A 20,882-nucleotide genomic window follows, 5' to 3' on the forward strand; every position below is an offset into this window, starting at 1 on the left:
CAATGTTAATTTTATCTCTTTAAAAAATATTAAATGTTACAATTAGGCAATACAAATGTGTTTGCAGCAAAGACAAATCACAAGATAAAGCATTATTGCTATTTGGTTCCTAGTCTAATTTCTTTATTTGCTGAAATCTAGTCTGTTTTGGATTTGAACAAGTGCAGTAAAGTCCTAAAGTCCTACAATACACTACACAGCTCTCTGGTGTCTGTGATATAGGCCTACTTTGGGTAGAATACAACACAAATCTAGCACCATAGCTTACCCAGTGTAAATAAGCCCTGTACCGAAAGGTTGAGCCTTTTCTATTAATCTATAGTGTCACTGTTTATCCCAACATCCCATCTTTTTTGTTACATCTCTCAATTACTCTTTCAGTGAGTACAAATTTTAAAATACAAATGTTCACATTTTCTGTCATATTGTCCAACTCATTCAGCTGCTACTCTCACAGGTGTTGCCGCAACACAAGGAGGGTGAAGACTAGCACATGCCTTCCCAACACATGTGAAGTCAGCTACCGCCTCCTTTTGAACTGCTGCTGATGCAGCATTGCTGACTAGCCAACGCATCCTAGGAGTAATGAGGGGAAGAGAGAGCAAAACCAACTGGGCTCTCTCAGGGCTCCAACAGCTGATGGCAAGCTGCATGACCGGGTTTTGGACCAGCGATTTCCCGATCATAGTGGCAGCACTTTAGGCCACTGGATCACTCTGCAGCCCAGTGAGTATAATTTTAATCAGACTGAGCCAAAACTGAATCTCATGTTTTTTTCTGTCTTAGGCAACTTATCAAAACATACATAACTGTCTGTCTTAACCATAGACTGTGTACTGTATAGCTGGACAGAGCGTCATCTCTCAAAAGTGAAGCCACCACAGGTCGGGCGCCCCCTGCTGTTCAGTTTCAGAAAGCTGTGTAACCCCATCCATCCCCATAGGTTTCAATTGCAAAATAGAATTTTTTTTTCTAATATACTGTAATTCTATCTTCTTTATTAAAATGCAACAGCTAGTGTAACCTCTGCTTATATTGTCAAAATTTTATATCCCCACAGAACGTTTTTAAAAACGTTGTTCAGCTCTATTCAAAAAGGTGTGGTTATTGTAAAAGGGCTGGTTATGGGCGGGACCAATAACAGACCGTCAGCTCCGCTCCGCTCCGCTTTGCAGCCTGTGACCTCGAGGTAGCCCTCAGGGGCGGGGTTATTTAAATGAGTAGGCTGTCTCTCCACAGTCTTTCTCCCTCCTCTGGTCTCTACTGCGCAGACTCGGGTATCAGGATTGCCAACATGGCGAAAGATTTTGGCTTTATTTTCATTGAATGAATGGGAACGGCGACACGGCGTCCATCTTTTTTTACAGTCTCTGGTCTTAACATATTAGCGTTTATTTCTAGCATATTTTTCTATATAAACACTGTAAACACATCATTGCGACTGCTGAGACCTCCTAGATCTATCTATCTATCATTGTGTAAATTTTACATTCATTATTTTATTTTACATTGTAAAAAGTGTTGAGAAGAAAACATTTAATTAATCATGATTGATCTGAGACAGTTGTGCAATTCGTTTTAAAATTGATCAACAGCTCTAGTTCTTGAAGAACGTATTTCCCATGTGCACTTTCTGTGAAACAAAAGCATCTTCAAAAACAGAACTACTGTGTTTTCTGTACAGGAAGTGCTGTCTTCTGTGTGGTTTCAGACTCTCCTTACTGTGGCAGAGCATACAAGTGATGGGTGGGACTTGAGCTGTGCTGAGCTTCATTCAGTAGGCCGGGCAGGAACAGTATCAGATAAGGCGTGTGAATGGTTTGAAAGATGGGTGGAGTGAAAGAGAGGAAGAGAGGGCAGGTGCTGAGAGCACGGGTCTGTCTGGAGGAACAGGTCCATGGAGGAGGATATGAAGAGGACAGCAGCAGACAGTTCCTATCCTAGTTTTAATAAGCTCAGCCAGGGCTTGTGCCTGTTTAGTGCACTGTTCACTGCATTGCCATGGGAGCTGAGAGAGAAACAGTGAGAGGAGGACACTTGAGAGGCTGCTAAGAGGCAGCAAGGCTCTACAGGTGGACTGCTTTGTTGTACACACCTGTGTGAAGGAGACTGGAGGGGAATATCTACAGAGGGACAAAGAGAAGTTTTAGAGAAAAAAAACAGTTACAGTTAGCACTGTTAGGAATGGTCTGCTTTTATACCATCAGAACACAACCTGAGGATAGTTTCTAATGCTGAGTTTTAGCCAACTGACGCCCTAAAGGTTTGTCAAATTGACCACCAGTCAGACCTAAAGTCTGACTACCACACAAAACTGACCATGCAGCCGGCTGGACAGGAACAGGACGACTGTTTCGATTTCTTGTTCAAGATTATCCTGATTGGAGACACTAATGTAGGAAAAACCTGTGTGGTTCAGAGCTTTAAGACTGGACTCTTCTCTGAGAGGCAGCAGAACACCATTGGAGTGGACTTCACCGTTCGGACCCTCAACATAGAGGGTAAAAAAGTAAAGGTCAGTTTAATTTTTATGTGTACCCTTAATGTGCCACAATGAGCATTTTTGTTTTTATTTTATTGTTAAGTAATTTGTACGACCTATTTATGCCATTGCTATAATGATCATATAGTGGCATGATGCTGTAATTAGGGTTGGCTATCAATTGTTCTAACTCGCTTCGGTTTCCACTTCAATAAAGTTTTATTAAATATCGATACATTTTAAAATGCATTTCAGTTAAAGTTACAGCTTCTGTTTGGATTTGAAAAGAGATTTTCAAAGTAATTAATTAAGCTCTAGCCATACATAGCTGTTGTGCAGACCAATGGCTGATCACATAAGATTTGAAGGGGATTGAAGATTTATGCACACAGAGGGAAAAAGATTGAATTTTTAAAGACCAAAATCAGATCCATTCCTATTAATTATACAGTTACTAGGTCTGTCATGGAAAACATTTTTACTGAGAGAAACATGCTTTTAACTTTTTAAAATAATTTTATGCTACTGAACAAGACTAATGATATGATACACTAATAATGCAATAACATACTTATAAAGAGCAATGAAGTCCAGGCTTAGGTCAAAATGACTGTCTGTGGTCTGTGGTAATGGAACACACGCGACAGATCATAACAGTCATAAGGTGGAAAAAGAAAGTTGGCCGATTCCTTTATGTAAAGGAAACAGTAAATTCAGTGGAGGAACTTGTTCGATGGTTTTCAGATCCTTATCAGTGTTAAGGTGTATCCTTGCTACAGTCAAGTCACTGAAAGGCCATGCTCCCAAAATAAACCAGTCAAACCAGCAGTGGCCCCGGAGGGACGAGCTCTACTGGTTTACTTCAACACTGCATTGTTTCCCACCAACTGCCTTAGGCCATCTTAATACTCATTTATACTCACTTTACACAGACCAATATAAATATAAATATAATTGTTTTAAATGCAGTAATGATAACTACCCACATACTTCTATGCATCCGTTGCACTGGCATTGATGTTGACATTGATGAAGCAATACATCCACTGGAAGACGTTTAAAAGTTCCAGTCTTCCAGTTAAAAGGTTCTGACAACAAACATGGCTTTGATAGTGGATGCAGTTGTGAAAATATACCTTATACTAATTCTGATAGTGTTCATATGGCAGTGGTTGTGTTGTGTTTTGTCTGAACTATTAGCTAGATGTACTCTAAGCTAGTTTTGTCTGTGTTTGTGCATCTTCTCCAAAAGTCTACAGAGTCTACAGACAGAGTAAAATGTTTTAAATAATAATAGCTTCTTTTGTTACTAAGACTCTATTAATTACAATATATAATTGTATTAGTATAAACTTTTGTATTTTCACTTGGCTCACAACTACCCCTATGAACACACCAAGCAAGAAACAAATCCATCCACCGATTTTTCGTAAATTAGCTGAAAACTAATGGGTTTTGTGCTTCTGTCGCAGTCAAGCATGAACTAGCTTGTTTGTGTTTTGCCTGTTAGCACAAGTGTTAGCACACTGTTAGCTAACACTAATGTGTGGCAAACTCTAAGCATGGCACTCTAAACATGGCATGGCCAGTGACAGCTTATTTGCATAAAAGTGACAGAGCCCCTAAACGGTTTCTTTTAAAAGGGACTAAAACTTGTGAGATGGTGAGATCTCTTTATGTGAGAGTGATTTTGTGAAAAGAAGTTCATTAACCTATTTTCTATAGTCCCTAGACCTATTCTAACTTGTGTACAAAAAGGTAGAATACGTCCCCTTTAAATCGATGTAAGCATCAGTGAAGATATACTCCTTTGGGTCTTTTACACTGACATAGATTTTAAGCAATACATCATTTTAGATGGCAGATCAGAGACAATGATTTGGATGACAACAAACATGGTGAGAGTGGTGGTAATAAACTTACTACAAAAATGATGAAAGAGGAAGTGGTGTAAGCAGTATGTTTTTTCCTGCCAGAGTTTCTTCTCTATCGTTTCCATGGCCGTGGTCTTGTTTCGCTTAAACCATTGGCTACATCACTCCCACAATTTCACAGATTCAGGCAGAGGCTTTTGTCTTTGCTCTGCCTTCATTTTATTGTGTCTGTATTTGTGCTGATTCCTTAAACTTTTTAGAGATAACTAGATACAGAGAGAACTGAGCAGTATCAGTGGAAATCATGGGGGCAGTGGAGTCACTAGCTCAAGCTAAACATGACCACTGCCATTTTTAATGTTGAGCAAAACTGAGACTGAGACTTCAGCTGACTATTTCTCAGGTAGCTGCTGTTAATACCCAGCAGGTTGAAAGGTGTGTTAGGGTAATAAACGCCGTTAATGACCTCTTCAGTGGGCAGGGAATGGCTAAGCTGTTTAATGCCTCACCCCAGGCACCTGCTTGACTGACTGCGCTGTTGAAGAACCTGTTAAACCTCAGAGACTGGTAGACTGGAATGTGTGGTATGCCCACATCTTCTGCCATGTGTGTCACTGCCTAATCACCACAGGAAATTATGTGTGAAAGTTTGTGATCAGCTGTTATTCTACTGTTCCTCACTATCGGATGAATTCTGATAGTAAACTAGGTAAAATCAGGAGGTAAAAGCAAACTAGCAGAAGAAAGCTTCTTTAAAAAATGACTAAAGATTTTTACCACACTTGTGAAAATCAAGGTGCTTTAAACGCAATTTTTTTTACACTTGTAGTTGGTTTGCTCTGATCTGAAACAGGTAATGAACTGCTTCAGAGTTCATTTGGGTTTTGGTTTGTATCCAAGTGTGATTATTGTTTTCACACCTGTCCAAACAAACTGCCACAAGTGTGAAAACTTACCAGGATCTGATTAAAACGGATTAAAAGGCTCAGGTGTGAAAACACCCTAAAGCCCTACCTGGACGGGATTAGTTTCTTAGATGGACGTCTGTGAAAAATATTTCACGCTTTTACTCAGTAATATAATTTTGAGTAGCTCCTCCATTTCATTCACAGAGATGTGAATCCGGACGGGACTAAAATCACCTTAAGACCACAAAGTTCAGTGAAAAACAGTAGGTAATACAGCCTGTAATTTTCTCAGAGGACATCTGAGAAAAGCACATACATGGTCGTTCCGAATGGAAATAAATTCAAAGTGGACCCCCCCATAAAAGATAAAATTACCCCAGGACCCCCTGAGAAACCAATCCTATCCAGATAGGGCTTATGTCACAGTTGACAAGATTTTATTGTCTGTGAATTCCTATTCTTAACACAGCAAATGCATTAAATATATATTTACTGTGTGTAAGATAATAAAACATTTGTATACATTTAAAATTCCAAATTTCTATTGTCTAATTCTTAATAGTTAAATGTGACCTGCTCTTTGAAGGGATATAATTGCATTAAATATTACGCTGCTATAATAGTATTCTATCATAACAGTATAACATGATCTTAAAATCACAATAATAGCCTTTTCAGGCTTATTTCTCAGACAACATATCGTACAAAACAGTTATTGAGACAGAGCTAATATAATGTATTAAAATAGCATTTTATAATACAATATAACAATATAATGGGGTAGTATAGATTTTAATTCTGTAGGATTACAATACTTTTTATACCAGTTTTAACTAAGGAAAAAAATACTTGTACAGTATAGTGTAAATATTCTGTAGACTGGAATCAGTTTACACTTCTGAAGTGAATTCAACACTGAAATGAATACCAGAAGTGTCTACTATTACACAATGTATCATAACACCTAAATTCTCTTCAGGCTTTAAATCACTCTGACTCCAGTGAAAGTGAATGCCTGTGTGCTTAATGTCTCCAGCCCACTAACACTTAGACCAGACTGTTTAGCTTTGGGCTAAATGTGCCTGTTTCTCAGGTTACACGAAGTGGCCGACTCCTGACTTGTTCCTTGTTTTCTGCTCTAAATACACTTTTAGCTAGGGGTGTAACATATGGAAATATATTGCAATACTTTGTTTTGCAATACCAGTACTCTATAGACTTTTAATTTTTTTAGGTTTAGGTATAAAGATTAGTGTGAGTTCTTTCTGTGTTCTGTGTACACTCTGTTCACTCGTTAGATAAAACTGTTATTATTTGATAAAAAGGTAACTTTTCTTTTATTCAGATATTATAAATGTACATTAAAATATCAGCATTAGATTGGCAAAAATGAATTATGTATTTATATTACTAGCGTCAATGGCTTTTTTATGATTTACAATATTTTCTGATTAATCATGATTAAAAACATGATAAAAAAAATGAAATGCTGTTTTTTGGGAGGGAGATAGTATGTATAGTGTACTGTGGTGTGTCGGGCAGACTAGAAATTCCTTTTATTACTGTATTATACCATCTCAGAATAGTTTATTTATGCTTTTTAAAGTAGAATATTGTAATGTGCTGAGTTGCTCTCTGAGTTTAATAGAGAGCTTTAATGGGGAAATAAACACTAGTGTAGCTCCATATTCCACCTGTAAGTTACAGCAGCTGTGTGTGTGTGCAAGTGTGAGACAGACAGAGAGAGGGACCTAAATATCAACATAAATGAAAATGCAATCTTTCTAAACTCCTTCTATACTCTACAGTAAGTGACGCTGTTCTATATCGCAAAATAAAACTGCTAATGCGCCTCCAGGCTCTGTGAACTTTGTATCTTGATTAATTTGCGTACCAAAAAAATAGTCAGATATAATTCATGATTAATCATGTACATCATATGTTAATTTTGGCTGAATCTTATTTTTATTTTTATGTTTTTAAGCCATAAAAAACTTTCAGTGCCAAATTTATTTCTTTGGCTGCTTTTATAATGTTTTTTTTATTTTACTCATAAATGATTACTGCCCAGACACACAGCTTTCTTAATTATCATCGTTCTCACTTTCTCAAATGTGCAAGACTTTATAACTGCACAGTGGGAGTGGGGGAATCATTTGCACATTGCACATCGACTCCTATAAACAACCAATAATCTTGTAATTTGAGTTAGTTTAGATGAACTAAAACAGACATCAGGCATCAGGTACGGGATCATGCTTGAATCTCTGATTTTTAACCTCATTAAAGAGCACAGACACAGCTGAGTAGAGAGGATGTCAGGCTGGAGGCTGGCGTGCAGGTAGCAGGTGTGTTAGGTTGCTATGGGTTGCTGTGTTCTCCCTAATGAGTGGAGATGTTAGGGGTGTGAGTAAATCCCTGTGGAACCCAATACTGATGCAGCATCTACACACCCAACACGTCCTGTTCAACAGCTAATATCACTGTTCCCGGCCATAGCAGAGAGATTTGTGAATGTATGCGTCTCAGTGAGTTTGTTAAGCAGTTGTTAGGGTTGGTGATCACAGGGAATCTTATGATACGGTATAAACGTGTGTTATGGTGGCCACAATAACAATGATATCAGGATACTGTGCTTCTGTGATACTCAGTATATCTGAAGACAATTCTCTATGATACTTCACAACATTTGATTGATGACAACAGGATTTATTGGTGTCAGTTTCACAGAATTTGACAACCAATATTCTTTACCTCAGATGTATCATATTCATTTGATTAGTGCCACCATGTGGAAAAATAAAGCAGGAACTTTAGTAATTGTTTATATATCGATACTGCATTTATATCGTATCGAATGAAATAAAAAAAAAGTTTAGACAGACCTCTTCTCATTCAATTGTTAACAGATCTGCACACTCTTGGTATTTTAATCTCAGTGTCTTTATGAGGAAGAGTCACCTGGAATAGTTTTCTCAGCATCTTGAAGGAGTTCCTGGAGGTGCTGAACAAAAGTTGCTGCTTTTCCTTCATGCTGTGAAGCTCCAGCTCAACCCAATTAAATCACCATCTCAATTGGTCAGGGGATTATGGAGGACAAACACTGTTTTGTGTCCTTTAATTGTTGTCATGTCTTATTATTAATATACAATACAGAAAATAAATTCAAAAAAAGAAAAAAAAAACATAAAATGAGGTGTGTCCAAACATTTGACTGGTACTGTATATTGTGATATAAATTTCTCACATATGGTTTAGCACTACTGTCGTGCAAGAATTTGATTACTAGAATGGCAAATCAAAACCCTTCATAGAGATTTACCAGGTTCTGGAGTGGTTGTGGACTCTTCTACTGTGCTGTGATTCCCAGATGATACACAAATAAGACTTTATTAAAATAATGAATTCAGTTAAATGCCAACATAATTTGAATACACTAAATACAATTCATTAATGTACCATCAAAGTAGAACACCATCAGAGCTCCAGCCCCAAACGAGCCTATCAGAAAAGGTTTTCTTGGCCTACAAAATCTCACACTGATGACCAATGTGCCACTTACTATAGGAGCCACATAGACAAGTGTAAAAGCAGTGTAGCAATAGTTACAGAACATATTAATTTCTGTTAAAAGAAACATTATAATTCTACAGCATTGTTTTGTTGTACTTTGGCAGACTAAAAAGACTATACACTGATGTGAAGCCGCTATTTTGAGATAATGTTTAAAGAGTTTGATTGCCAAAACAAATACAAGATGCTAAACTTACACTTCGTGGCCCATTATGAAGAAAGGAAGTTCACAGCTCTTAAAGGAGAACTCCGGTGTAATGTGTTTTTTTTGGTGTAGTAAAACATGATAAAGAGTACTAACCTTTGTTGAATAGCCCACCTGCGTTCTCCCGAATCTTTCAGAGATCCAGCAATTCTGTGCAGTTTGTCCAAGCAGGCTAGAATGGGTTTTAATGGGCCATGCCCATTTACTGTACATCGTTATCCAGGCTCAAAGGGGCTCCACACCTCATTGGTAGAATCTGGAGAGCCCTGACATTTAAAACGAGGCATTAAGAACTTTAAAAGTGCATAAGAAGTTTATTAAAAAAACACTGTTTAGAACCTGTAGCGTAACCTACATCTCCAGGCACCGCCATCTTACAGTAAAGTCATGATCAGTAGAGTGACGAGCACGTAATGTTGACGGAAATGCATGCTGTACATGTGAAAAAGATGTGCCTGGAATGTGTGCTGTGCTCGGACTGCAGCTTCAACCGGCATAATAGAGGAGAAGGCGAAGGAAATTAAGACAGAATGGTTCGTGTTTGTGTCCTTCGAGGCTGCAACATTACGTGCTCATCACTGTATGGTGCCGCCCAGAGATGTAGGTTACACTATGAAATGTAAACAGTGGTTTTTAATAAAGTTTTTGTGCACTTTTAAAGTTCTTAATGCCTTGTTTTAAATGTCAGGGCTCTTCAAATTTTACCAATGAGGCGTAAAGTTATGTTGAGCCTTGATAATGGTGTAAAAAAAAAAATTTCTGCAGGGGCAAAATATGCCCCATTAAAACCCATTCTAGCCTGTTTAGACAAACTGCACACAATTGCTAGATCTCGTAAAGCTGCGGGAGAACGGAGGTGTGCTATTCAACAAAGGTTAGTACTATTTATCATGTTTTACTACACCCAAAGTCAATTTCACAACAGAGTTCTCCTTTAAGAAAACCTTTCTGGCGGCTGGAGTATTCATTTTGTACAGTGTCTTACAAAACTGAAATGTTCTTACTGCCCAGCATCTGCAGTAAGAACATCAAAAATTGATCTTGGAAAAAAAAAAAAGCTTCATCATGGTATCTTGTGTCACAGATGCAGGTTTGGGACACAGCAGGGCAGGAGCGATTCCGCACCATCACCCAGAGCTACTACCGCAGTGCACACGGGGCCATGATCGCCTACGACATCACCCGCAGGGCCACCTTCGAGTCCATCTCGCACTGGATCAATGAGGTGGAGCAGTACGGAGCTGCCAATGTCCTTCTAGCCGTGATAGGTAAACACAAAAGCACAACATCTTCTAGCCTAAAAGTCCTCCTGAAAGCTACAGAATATTAATTCATGCAGGTTTCAACTCGAGTACAAATCTGATGTGAGCTGATGTATGCTACTCAGCAATGCTACATCAGCAGCAGTTTAAAAAGAGGTGGTGGCTGACTTCACATGTATCAGAGGTGGCATGTGCTAGTCTTCATCCTCCTGGTGTTGGACCATTACTAGTGAAAGGGGGAGTACTAATGAGTGTGTTTGGTAATTGGCCATGTAAATGGGGGAGAAAATGAGATAAAAATAGAAATAAAATAAAAAAATAAAAACAAAACAAGTTACTTTTTTTGTGTCTGTTTTAAAAAGTTACTCTACCTTCTCAACGCATGCTTAGCTAGCATAGTGTATATATTACAGAAAATAAACTTCCTAGTAGAAGTATAGCAAGGATATCTAGATAACCTTAAGTTGCATCCGAAACTGTGCCATATTCACCATTCCTTTAAAAATCCACATCCCTATATAGACCGCTATGAACAACACAATGTATAAACCTTATTTCACGTCTTAGTTAGGGCCAAAAATATGGCACTATGTTTTTGGAAACCACTACATAAAAGTGCAAACTGATTAGTGATAAGAGCACCATTTTGAACACAGTTAATGCCAGTATAAGATTCATGAATAAATTAAGTGATAAATCAATTACTTGCAGTATTATATATTCTTAATAATGACAGCAAGTTCAGAATGTACAATGCCTCTTCAGTAAGAATGCTGATATAGCCCTAAAATAATATCATGATACTTTCTGGTATTTTTGTGACACTGAACTTTACAATAAACTGAATATTCATACAGCCAGTAGAAACAAAAAAATAAAAAATCTAAAAACATTTGTCTACTTTGTAAAATGATAACTTATCAATACCCTGATTTGGTATTAAATAATATTAGCTTAACAAAATAAAAATGTAACCAAAAAAAGAAAATGTAACAACAAAAAACTACCACAAAACTAAAATGCAAACAAACCAAAGTAGATACATTAAATAGTAAAATACATACCAAATAGACTGCTTTCAACAATATTATGTAGTGTTTTTTTCATGACAGATTTTGGCGATACTGCGTAGAATAAAATATGGCATATCCCTACTCCGCAGAAAACCATCATGTAAAATGCACAGAGCCGCTAAGCAGCACACTGATAAATATTACAATTTGGACCACTGGATACAGCTGGATTTATATTATTATTATTTTTAAAGCACTTACGACTCACAGTCTGTTGTCTTCTGCAGGTAATAAATGTGACCTGGAATCTGAGAGGCAGGTTCAGTTTAACGAGGCATGCTCACTGGCCAAGGAGAGAGGGATTTTAGTAGCTCTGGAAACCTCTGCAAAGGAAAGCCAGAATGTGCAGGAGGCCTTCGTGATGATGGCCCGGGAGCTGCTAGCGAGGAACGGACTGGCGGTGAAGGAGGACGATCCTCGGGTCAATCGCCTTTTACTGCGCTCCAGCTCCAGACCCATTATCAGCCCCACACCCGTCCCTGAGAAAAAGGTCTGCGAGTGCTGACACACCCAAATGGGACTCTAAAACTGGAGACTGAGGGACTGTCTGAAGAACAAGTACTTCCCTATCCATCAAGTCACATTCTGAGTTTCTTAAGGATCAGAAAAGATGTTCAGAACAAATGTTCAGAACATCAGTGGATGCTTGTTTGGCTGTATTCCTACAGCACCTGCGCTACAGGGATGAAACCATAAGCAGTATCTGGGTGTCTGTTATCGGTAGCCACGTTTTCATCCGAAGGATTGTTACAACACATCTCCTTTTACCTGAAAAAGCTGTGAAGAAGTGCAACAAGTGCAGATATTTCCAGACAAGTGGACTGCATAGTGTCATTAAACTTAAAATTGAAAGATTACTTGTCATTTGTCTTGTCTTTTGTTTTATTATTATGTACTGTAAACTCAGTGAAAGCAGCCTGGGAAGCTTGGTCTGGCAGAAGGGGCACTTTTACCAAATGAGCAGGGGAGTTTGACTCCACCTCTGGTATGATTGCAATTTTGACAACATTGTGGCCAATTACGTACTGATTTCCAAAAACGTGATAAAAAAAAAAAATTACATCACCTTGCTTATAGTACAGCAATACATTACAGTATGTTAAACTGTAAATCATGTATTGTATAGCATATTGTATTGCCAGACTCTTTCCAATACACAGTTTAAGCTAAAGTTCAAATTAATTAAACAATGCGTAACATGCATTTGGCATAACTAGATTTTACTAAGATCTAATTTCTGAGCATAAATCTAGATTTCCAAAGATCACTTTGCAAAACTCTGATATTGTGCTGCTTACATGACTACTTAAATAATCACATAACTGCAGAAATCAAATCTGATTATGAATACATCATTAAGTGCACATAAATGAGCGCTCCCCACTTGAACGTTTAGAATACAAGAGGAAGCATGTTGTCTGGCTTCGTATCCATCACAAATATAAACAGATAACTTCAATTGCAAATGAAACAGAACATTTATTTAAAAGAAAATTATAATATACAATTGATATGGCTCAATGCAATGTTTCATCAAACACAGGGAAAACAATGAATAAGAGGCTTTTTTCGTAACTGAATTTCTATTAAAGAACAAAACTTGTTAGGATACCACAAGGGGTAATAAACAAAACCAAAAATCAGTTGTTCCTAAATCACTGAATTAACCGAAGCAATAAAAAAAAAATTATAATAATAAACCAAAAAAAAAAAAAAAAAAAACCTACATTTGAATGTCCAGAGTGGTATTTTACAAAAACACACTATTCTTAGTTAGCCAGACAATTAAAAGGAGAACTCAGTGTGAAATGGACATGGGGTGTAATGAAATATAATGAGTATGAACTTTTGTCGAACAGCCCAACCTTTGTTCACCTGTTGAGAGCATCGGCTAAAAGCGTTGTTTTTCTGTATGCTGGGGGTTCACACTCGTTATCATGTTTCAGTACACCCCAAAACCATTTCACACCGGATTTCTCCTTTAAGACAACACGTGAGGACTTTTCAATAGAAACGTTATAGCTGTTCTCTTATTAGGAAGCCAGACTATGGATAAACTAAGAAATTTGGCTTTGTGAAACACCCCCATGGTCCTGCATGTTTTGGTGGATGAAAACCGCCCTAATAATATGATCAACTGGACCAGAAAAATATTAGAACATGCAGGATACAGGACAGAGCTACTCCAGGACCAGAGCTAGGAAGCGCAGACTTATGCCAGGTTCAGCTTTTTCATTGTGCGCCAACGATCCTTGATATTCACAGCTGTGCGGCCTTGAAAGGGGAACATATTCTTGATTTTTCCCCAGCGTCCTTCTCCGTACTTCGCCACGCCTTGGCATACCCAGTCCGACTCCTCCTCAGTCCACTTCTGAAATAGAAAGAGAGCCAACATTTCTGATTTTAAGTTTCCAAACAAACACCACCCAGCTAGTGTGTTCCTGGTGTTCTCCACGTCAATAAGTGTATTTACATGCACTTTATGATCAGCTTACTGCAGAACATTGGAGGTCGTCAGTAATCCAATCAATCTGTTTACATAATTTGCACAGTTAGATAGAAAAAGCCAAGTTTACATGAGTCAGACAATAATTAGATTTTAGCTTTGCAACCAGCCAATACATTCACAGATTTTTTTATTTTATTTTAAGGCAGTTTCTCAGATTATTATTATTGCCTAGTCTTGGACTACAAAGTATTTTGACAGGAGATTTTCCATTCAAAGGTAAATATTTGACTATATATTCTTCTTTTCAGGGAAACTGCCCCAGCAGGGTACGCTATGATGTAGATTTGACGCAGGAGTATCATTTGGCCTCAAGTTGTGAGGCATTAAAAACTGAAAGTACACATGAAAATTCAGAGTTGAGTGAGGACTGATGGTTGGTGTCCAGAAGTCCAGAAGTCCATAAAAGAAGGCATTTAACATTGCTCGGTCCACAGTGTTTTGTGTGTATGAGAAATACATCACAGAAGGCTTTACTGCCCACAGTGGACAGCACATGATTGCATCACATCCACATTTAGAGCAGGAGACCTCACACAAATGTCCTGGCTGTCAGTGCAGCTTTCCATAGCTTCCATTACACATGGCAAAGTCATGTGATATGACTAGTTCTGTCCCATGTAATGTGACATGTCAGGGTACTTTTTCAGATTTTATGCTTTTTCTTAGTAAAAAAAAAGAAAAAGATAAAAAAATAAAAATCCTATGGCTTTGATTAGAGTATTACACGAACTGGCATTGTTCTGTTTAGATACTGTTTTGTTTGGTACTGGATTTAAAAGAAACTGCAAAGTCTTACCTTTCTTTTAGTGCCTTTAGTGTCTGCTAAAAAAAAACAAAGAAAAAAGACAGAATAAGAATAAAATAGTATTTGGCCTTTTTTTTGCAAAATGACAGCACATTTTCATATCTCCACATTCCCCACAAGTTTTCTTCTGTAAAGGTTTAGTGTAATACAGTGAATCAATGTAAGGCTATCTATAGCAAGAATAAAACACTGAATTTGCATTTCCTAAATTCTTGATGCCCTCTAGGCACATTCAGTTTTAACTCTTAAACAGTCATTGATCTTTGTACACCTAGTCCTAACCCTTCAACCAGCATCCGACCACCTACCACCCTCTAACACATCCATCTCCCTCTCAAGCTGCTCCCAAGCACTTCATTTAGAATATCCTTAGGATATTTCATCTAAACATCTGATCTATGTAAAGGTCATACAAATGAATAATCAATTAAAATAATGTCAATAACAACATATACATGAGTAAATTGAACTGTTTAAAAAAAAAATTAAGTACCCTTCACAGATGTAGATGCTCCAAATAGTGATTCTTCATCACTCCAATCGTCTGGTATTCCTGACACATCCAACCAGTTCCTGTAGTAAAAAAGAATGTATTAAATAACACATACGCATACTACACTCATCTGAAAGATTTAACAGGTGAAACTAGTAATGATTTATGCAGAAGAAAGGAAAAAAATACTTTCATTTTTAATTTGTTGGTCACATCCAGTTACCAAGTACCAAAAATCTTAACTAAACAAAGCAGACTTAAACAGTCAAACCAGAGGACATCTAAAGAGTTTTTAAAAATTATCACCTCTTCTTGATCTGGTTGTGGTGTTTAACAGGTGTGCTGTCAGAAGAAGAGGGGCTGGGGGATGCCACCCTGGTGGGAGTGGAACAGTTCTGTGGCTCTGTGGGCTGCTCAGGTGACGCAGGCTCTGGTTCACTGGGAATACTCTTCCTGTGAAATAACAGCAATGTTATGAGCAATTCATACCAAGTTTTAATCTACTTTTATTTCAATAAAGACAAAAAAATAACAAATGTTTTATACCAATTTTTCCTGAGCTGACAAACCCACCCACTCACTATGATTTCTCTATGACTTGCAATGCTCCCAACACTAGGAAGGTAAGGTCAAACGCATGCCTCCTCTGATACGTGAAGTCAGTCACTGCCTCTTTTAAAACTATATAGCCCAAATATATACACAAATATAGCATCACTAGGCTGTCAACATACATGCAGAAATTGTTAGATCCCCAGCTCTGATACGTTAGCTAATAGACACCTGTGCTGGCCAGCATCACAATGACAGTGATTGGGTGTGAGAGCGCCATCTACCTGCCCAGAGAGAGCATGGTCAATTGTGCTCTCAGGCTTAGGCTGCTGATGGCAAAGCAACATGACCGCTTGGGCAATAAAACCTCAGAAAAAAGCAATATTTTATTTATTTTTATAAATATTTTTGCTATTCTTCTATAAATGACATGGTAGATAATGGGCACAAATTAATAAAAAATGGATTAAATAAATAAATAAATAAAAGTAGATAGATATTTTAGAAGCAAAATGCCACAATGATTTACAAAACCATTCCAATTTTATGATGCTATAAATGGTTCTTTAAGCAAAATCACATTAGAACCACTTTCAGTTCTATGAAGAAACATTTTAAGGACCCTTTCAAGACGGTCAAGATATACAGAACATAAGCTGACATAAGTATTTGAATTTGAATTTTCTATATTTTATAAATTTACAAAACATTTTATTAAGCTGAACATTTAAGTGGCATCATTCATGATTTGGAATTTTAAATGTATTTTTGTGGTGAAACTTTCTGATTATAAAATACATTTTAATATAACTTTCAAAACTTTTTAAAAATTTAAAAAGATTGGAAAATATAGATTCATAGATTCTTAAATTCATAAAATCTACTGGACCTTTTACCTCTGGCCTACCATTTGTGTTTTTGAACTCTAAATCAAATATATCTGAATTCATGGATCTGATTTTTTTTTTTGGTGCATGGTATTTTTAAATGCATTCTTCAACAGTAAATTTCACCACAAAAAAAAGCATTAAAACTCGAATTATTGCACGACAGCATTATATGTTTTAAGCAGTGCAAGATGAGCTGGATTAATCTTGGATTATTAATAACAGAATTATGTCACTGTGCTGTTAGATCAGAGGGTTCTGTGGTTTGATATTATATGTGGATTATGACTTTTGTTCAGTCGAGTCCTTCGTTTTTCAGCTCATAATACTGGCCTGAATAAAGAACTTTTACATCAAATAATTAATTTTTGGACATTTTTAGACAAAAAGTTATTACTCCCAAATTTATATGACCGGCATAGTTCTTAATGTGAACCAAATAATTACTGCACTGCTTAAAGGGTCATGTGAAGAACAAGAAGGTTCAGGTTCACCTGCTAGAAGCTGGCCTGCGGTTCTTCCTCACTGGCATGGAATTGGTGGGAAGTGAGTTAAGCAAGTCATCCTCACTATGTCCTGCTGTCAGCGGGCTGGGGGTCAGCTGAGAATCGACTGTTTCAAACTCACTGGTCTGACTGTCCTCCTCCATCACTAACTGCGCTACTGTGACAGACCCAGCAGCACCTGGGTGTTTCTTGGCATTTTGATTTGTGTTAGCATTTTCTGGATCAGCTGAAGCTGCACCTCTGATTTGGTGTGGTGTTAAACCAGAGCCATTGTAACAACCTGATTTCTCCAAGACATTTTCTGTGAGAGTTAAATCCACTGGATTTTCCTGGCCCTGTTGCTCAGGCTGATCGGCATCCAAGACTCTTTCTCCGCCTGCTCTTCTGCTCTCCTCGGTTTCACGCAATAACAGATCAACAGGAGTCTCTGAAAGCCTGAGAATAAGCTCATCGCTGTCCAGGTCTATGCCACTTTCCTGCTCTACTGCTTCTCTGTCCACCTCCTCCTGCACCAGGGAGAAGGGAGCTGAGACTGGCAAAAGCTCAGCGAGATCTAGAAATACAGCCCTCAGCATGCTCAGACTCAGCTGCACCAATACTGTAGAGGAGAGGGGTCCAGCAGAGCTGAGGGGGGGTAAGAAAATGCAGAAATTGAAAGACACAGGCAATACAATATGTATTATGAATATGTATCATGAATATGTATCATTATACTTTCTCAGTTATTTCAGTTAATAGTTCCACACTGCAAATTCTAATTAAACTCTTATTTACCTTCTAAAACCTCTCTTCAGTACTTCCGACTAGACAAGTTAATTTCACCTTAAGAACACCAGTTGCAATTTGAACACAGTGAATAAAACTAAATCTTAAGCTTTTTCTATGCCTTCAGAAAAGTACATCCACCTTTATGCTCATTTAAAATTCATACAAAATAACAAATCATAACACAAGGAACACAAACATTAGTTTGGACAGACCTGTGTCCATTCTCAGCTTGGCCATTTTGTTCAGAGCTGAATGGACAGTGATCTGCAGAAACTCTCTGCTCACTGGGCAGCTGAGCCATCTGTGGACCTCTGCCTGTCGTGGATGACTGCTCATCTGGTGCCCTGACATTTTGGGACTTTCTTGAAACCCCACCATCTATAGTCTGACCTTGTTCAGCAAGTTTGGATACCTTTACCATAAAAAAATAAAAAGACAATTCACGAAACACCATAAGTAAGCATAAAATATAGAAGTCCAATAAATTAGATTTTACAAAAATATTTAAGTTGAATTAACGCTAAAATAATTTCAGTTTTAGGAATCAGTGTAATACCCATCAAGACTCAGTCTGACCTTGATAAGGAAAGGTTCTGGAAGATGGTAGAGATTGTCAATGAAGTCCAGCATGTCCTGTTTAAATTCACTGTATGACACTGACTTAATCACAGAGTGTGTGCTGCACTTCCTTTTGATTAAATCCTCAAACAGCTTTTTCTACAAACCAAGATACAGAAAAATGTCTTATTAGTCCACAAACCACTATTACCCAACAACAACAATGCAACTAAGCAAACAAAACATGTAATGTTTAGCTCATTATTGTAGAATGGCCAAAGGTTTGTTATAAACAATAAACATGTATTCAGTCTATTAGAATTGCCTCTTGAGTGCTGTACTTAAATGTTATTATTGTAGAGTTATAGTTCTATGTAGCACATTTGTTACACGTTTGCACTTGTGCACTATGTTGTCTACTGTATTGTTGTTTCATGTTGCACCGTGGTTCTGGAGGAACATATTTTCTTTACACTGTGTACCTGTACTCAAATGTAATGACAATAAAAGCCTCTTTACTAGGCTATATCAAGTATATCAGCAATTTACCTTGCCAGCGGAATCCCTTCCTTTGGGAAAGTGTTTGTAAAGCATCAGCCGTGCTTTCTCAAACTTTTCATTCTTAATGCAGACTATAACAAGCTGCAATAAAAACAGGCAATTTAACTTAAATACAACCTTTAAAATGACAAAAATCAAGACGTTTTTTAAAAAAGAGAGCAGTGATCTTCTTTTTACTAAGGTTAAAGGAACAGCCTCACCATTTCCCTGATTGAGGTGTGAACTTGCTCCAAAACACTCTGTGAAACATCTATTTCGGAACAGATATTCTCCAGTGTGGTCAGGGCCGATTCCAGCGGTGTTAAAGAGCTCTGAAACGTAATGTCTGTAACACATAAGAATCACCCATAAACAGCCATCAGTACCCTTAGACCACATGGAACAATCTGCTTTAAACTGCATTTCAATTTGACTGACTTACCTGGTTTGTCCCCATCATTTATCTGAGAAAGAAACTGCATGAAACGCAGTTTGATTATCACGTCACTTTGGTTGTTGACGGGTCTGAAGACCAAAGCTGTGGGATTGGAAAACAGAGCACAGTTCAGTACATTTGCATCAATATTTATTATTTGAAGAATTATTTGAACAGTCCTTCCTAAACTATAAAACAAAAAAGTGAAGTTAAAATAAAATAAGATAACATGAGATAATCCTTTTTTAGTCCCACAATGGTTTTATTTACAGTGTTCCAGCAGCAAAGGGATAGCAAGGCACACAGTAAACATGTACAAAGTGTTAATAAACTAAGCATTAAAATATAAACATTAAAAGTATCAAGAAAAATCTTAAATACATACATAACAAATGTTTTTTGCACATGTGGATATTGGACACTTACAGTACGGTATAAATACGGATACAGTATGGTATAAATGTAGCACTAATGCTATTGTGGGTATAACTTCATAAATTATGTATAATGATCCAAAAACTAACTCCAACAAATGATTTTAATGTTTGTTGCTCTAATACATTGAAACACTGTTGCATAATAGTGCATTACCTTGTCACCATGAGCAATGGACTCTTACTTCTTTTTAACCCTCAAATAACTATACAAATAAGAAATGTAATAAAATCACTGTAAGCAAAGACAGCAATATTGAAGTCAGCAAAAGTGACCAAGGTTATGTCCACATATTGTACAATAAGTTGACAATGTAATTATTGTGACAGGCCTAGTTCTCATTTTTACATTATTACCTAGGTTTCAGGACATAATTAGAATATAAGGGCTGTGGTTTGTTAATCATCATTAGAAAAGGCCAGCTGATGCAATTTTTAAAATAAGCTGGGCAATATGACTACTTATGATACATTTTGTTACAGTGACACACCTTCCTATACAGCTCTGGAAAGAAATAAGAGACCACTTAAAACGATGAGTTTCTTTAATTTTACCCAACTGAAAACCTACTTGAATTTTTGCACCAGGAGTGGCATAAAGTTATCCAAAAGCAGTGGGTAAGACTGGTGGAGTAGAACATACCAAGATGCCTGGTTCTCAAGATTTTAAGTAACTGAAATAATTGACAGTCTGACAGCTAACATCTTTCATAAAGATGATCAGACTCTTAAGTGGTGGAACAGAAATCTACTGTGCAGAAACACCAGCACACTAATTACCATGGTTATTCTTTTACTGCATAATTAATACTCCAGACTATGGCTACACATTGATATTAAAATATTTATTTATTTATTTATTTAAATCATCTGCTGATATAGATATGGAAATGGACCAAGAAATAGACCAAAAGTCTTTTTTCAAGCTTTTAATTATTTTTTTTATTAGTTTTAAAGTTCTAAAATACCAGTGTGTCTAGTCTTTCTGTAAGTTATAAACATATACATTGGCAATGG

The 20,882-nt window shown here is 37.3% G+C and overlaps 2 protein-coding genes across 4 annotated transcripts in view; one reads left to right on the forward strand and one right to left on the reverse strand.

The window, feature by feature from the left end:
* The first annotated feature begins 316 nt into the window (after positions 1–316).
* Positions 317–12,234, forward strand: LOC103037731 (ras-related protein Rab-19). The gene is made up of 5 exons (XM_007229829.4): positions 317–380; positions 458–726; positions 1,685–2,515; positions 10,127–10,310; positions 11,605–12,234. Exons 3-5 carry the CDS (start codon positions 2,321–2,323, stop codon positions 11,880–11,882), a joined length of 657 nt encoding a protein of 218 aa, XP_007229891.1. The 5' UTR covers positions 317–380; positions 458–726; positions 1,685–2,320; the 3' UTR covers positions 11,883–12,234.
* Positions 12,235–12,836: 602 nt separating this feature from the next.
* Positions 12,837–20,882, reverse strand: part of terfa (telomeric repeat binding factor a) — a 285,122-nt gene continuing 277,076 nt past the window's right edge. For 2 of the 3 annotated variants that reach the window (XM_049473501.1, XM_015605580.3), the window contains 10 exons: positions 19,438–19,533; positions 19,217–19,341; positions 19,005–19,097; positions 18,474–18,614; positions 18,110–18,309; positions 17,118–17,753; positions 15,491–15,637; positions 15,185–15,264; positions 14,683–14,708; positions 12,837–13,748 (listed from right to left, as the gene is read on the reverse strand). In XM_049473501.1, coding sequence (XP_049329458.1) covers positions 13,590–13,748; positions 14,683–14,708; positions 15,185–15,264; positions 15,491–15,637; positions 17,118–17,753; positions 18,110–18,309; positions 18,474–18,614; positions 19,005–19,097; positions 19,217–19,341; positions 19,438–19,533 — 1,703 coding nt within the window. In that variant the 3' untranslated portion in view covers positions 12,837–13,589. The remainder of the gene's footprint in view (positions 13,749–14,682; positions 14,709–15,184; positions 15,265–15,490; positions 15,638–17,117; positions 17,754–18,109; positions 18,310–18,473; positions 18,615–19,004; positions 19,098–19,216; positions 19,342–19,437; positions 19,534–20,882) is intronic. The other variant, XM_015605582.3, reaches the window with a different exon arrangement.

Source organism: Astyanax mexicanus, chromosome 2, assembly GCF_023375975.1.
Source record: "Astyanax mexicanus isolate ESR-SI-001 chromosome 2, AstMex3_surface, whole genome shotgun sequence".
Classification (NCBI taxonomy): domain Eukaryota; kingdom Metazoa; phylum Chordata; class Actinopteri; order Characiformes; family Acestrorhamphidae; genus Astyanax; species Astyanax mexicanus.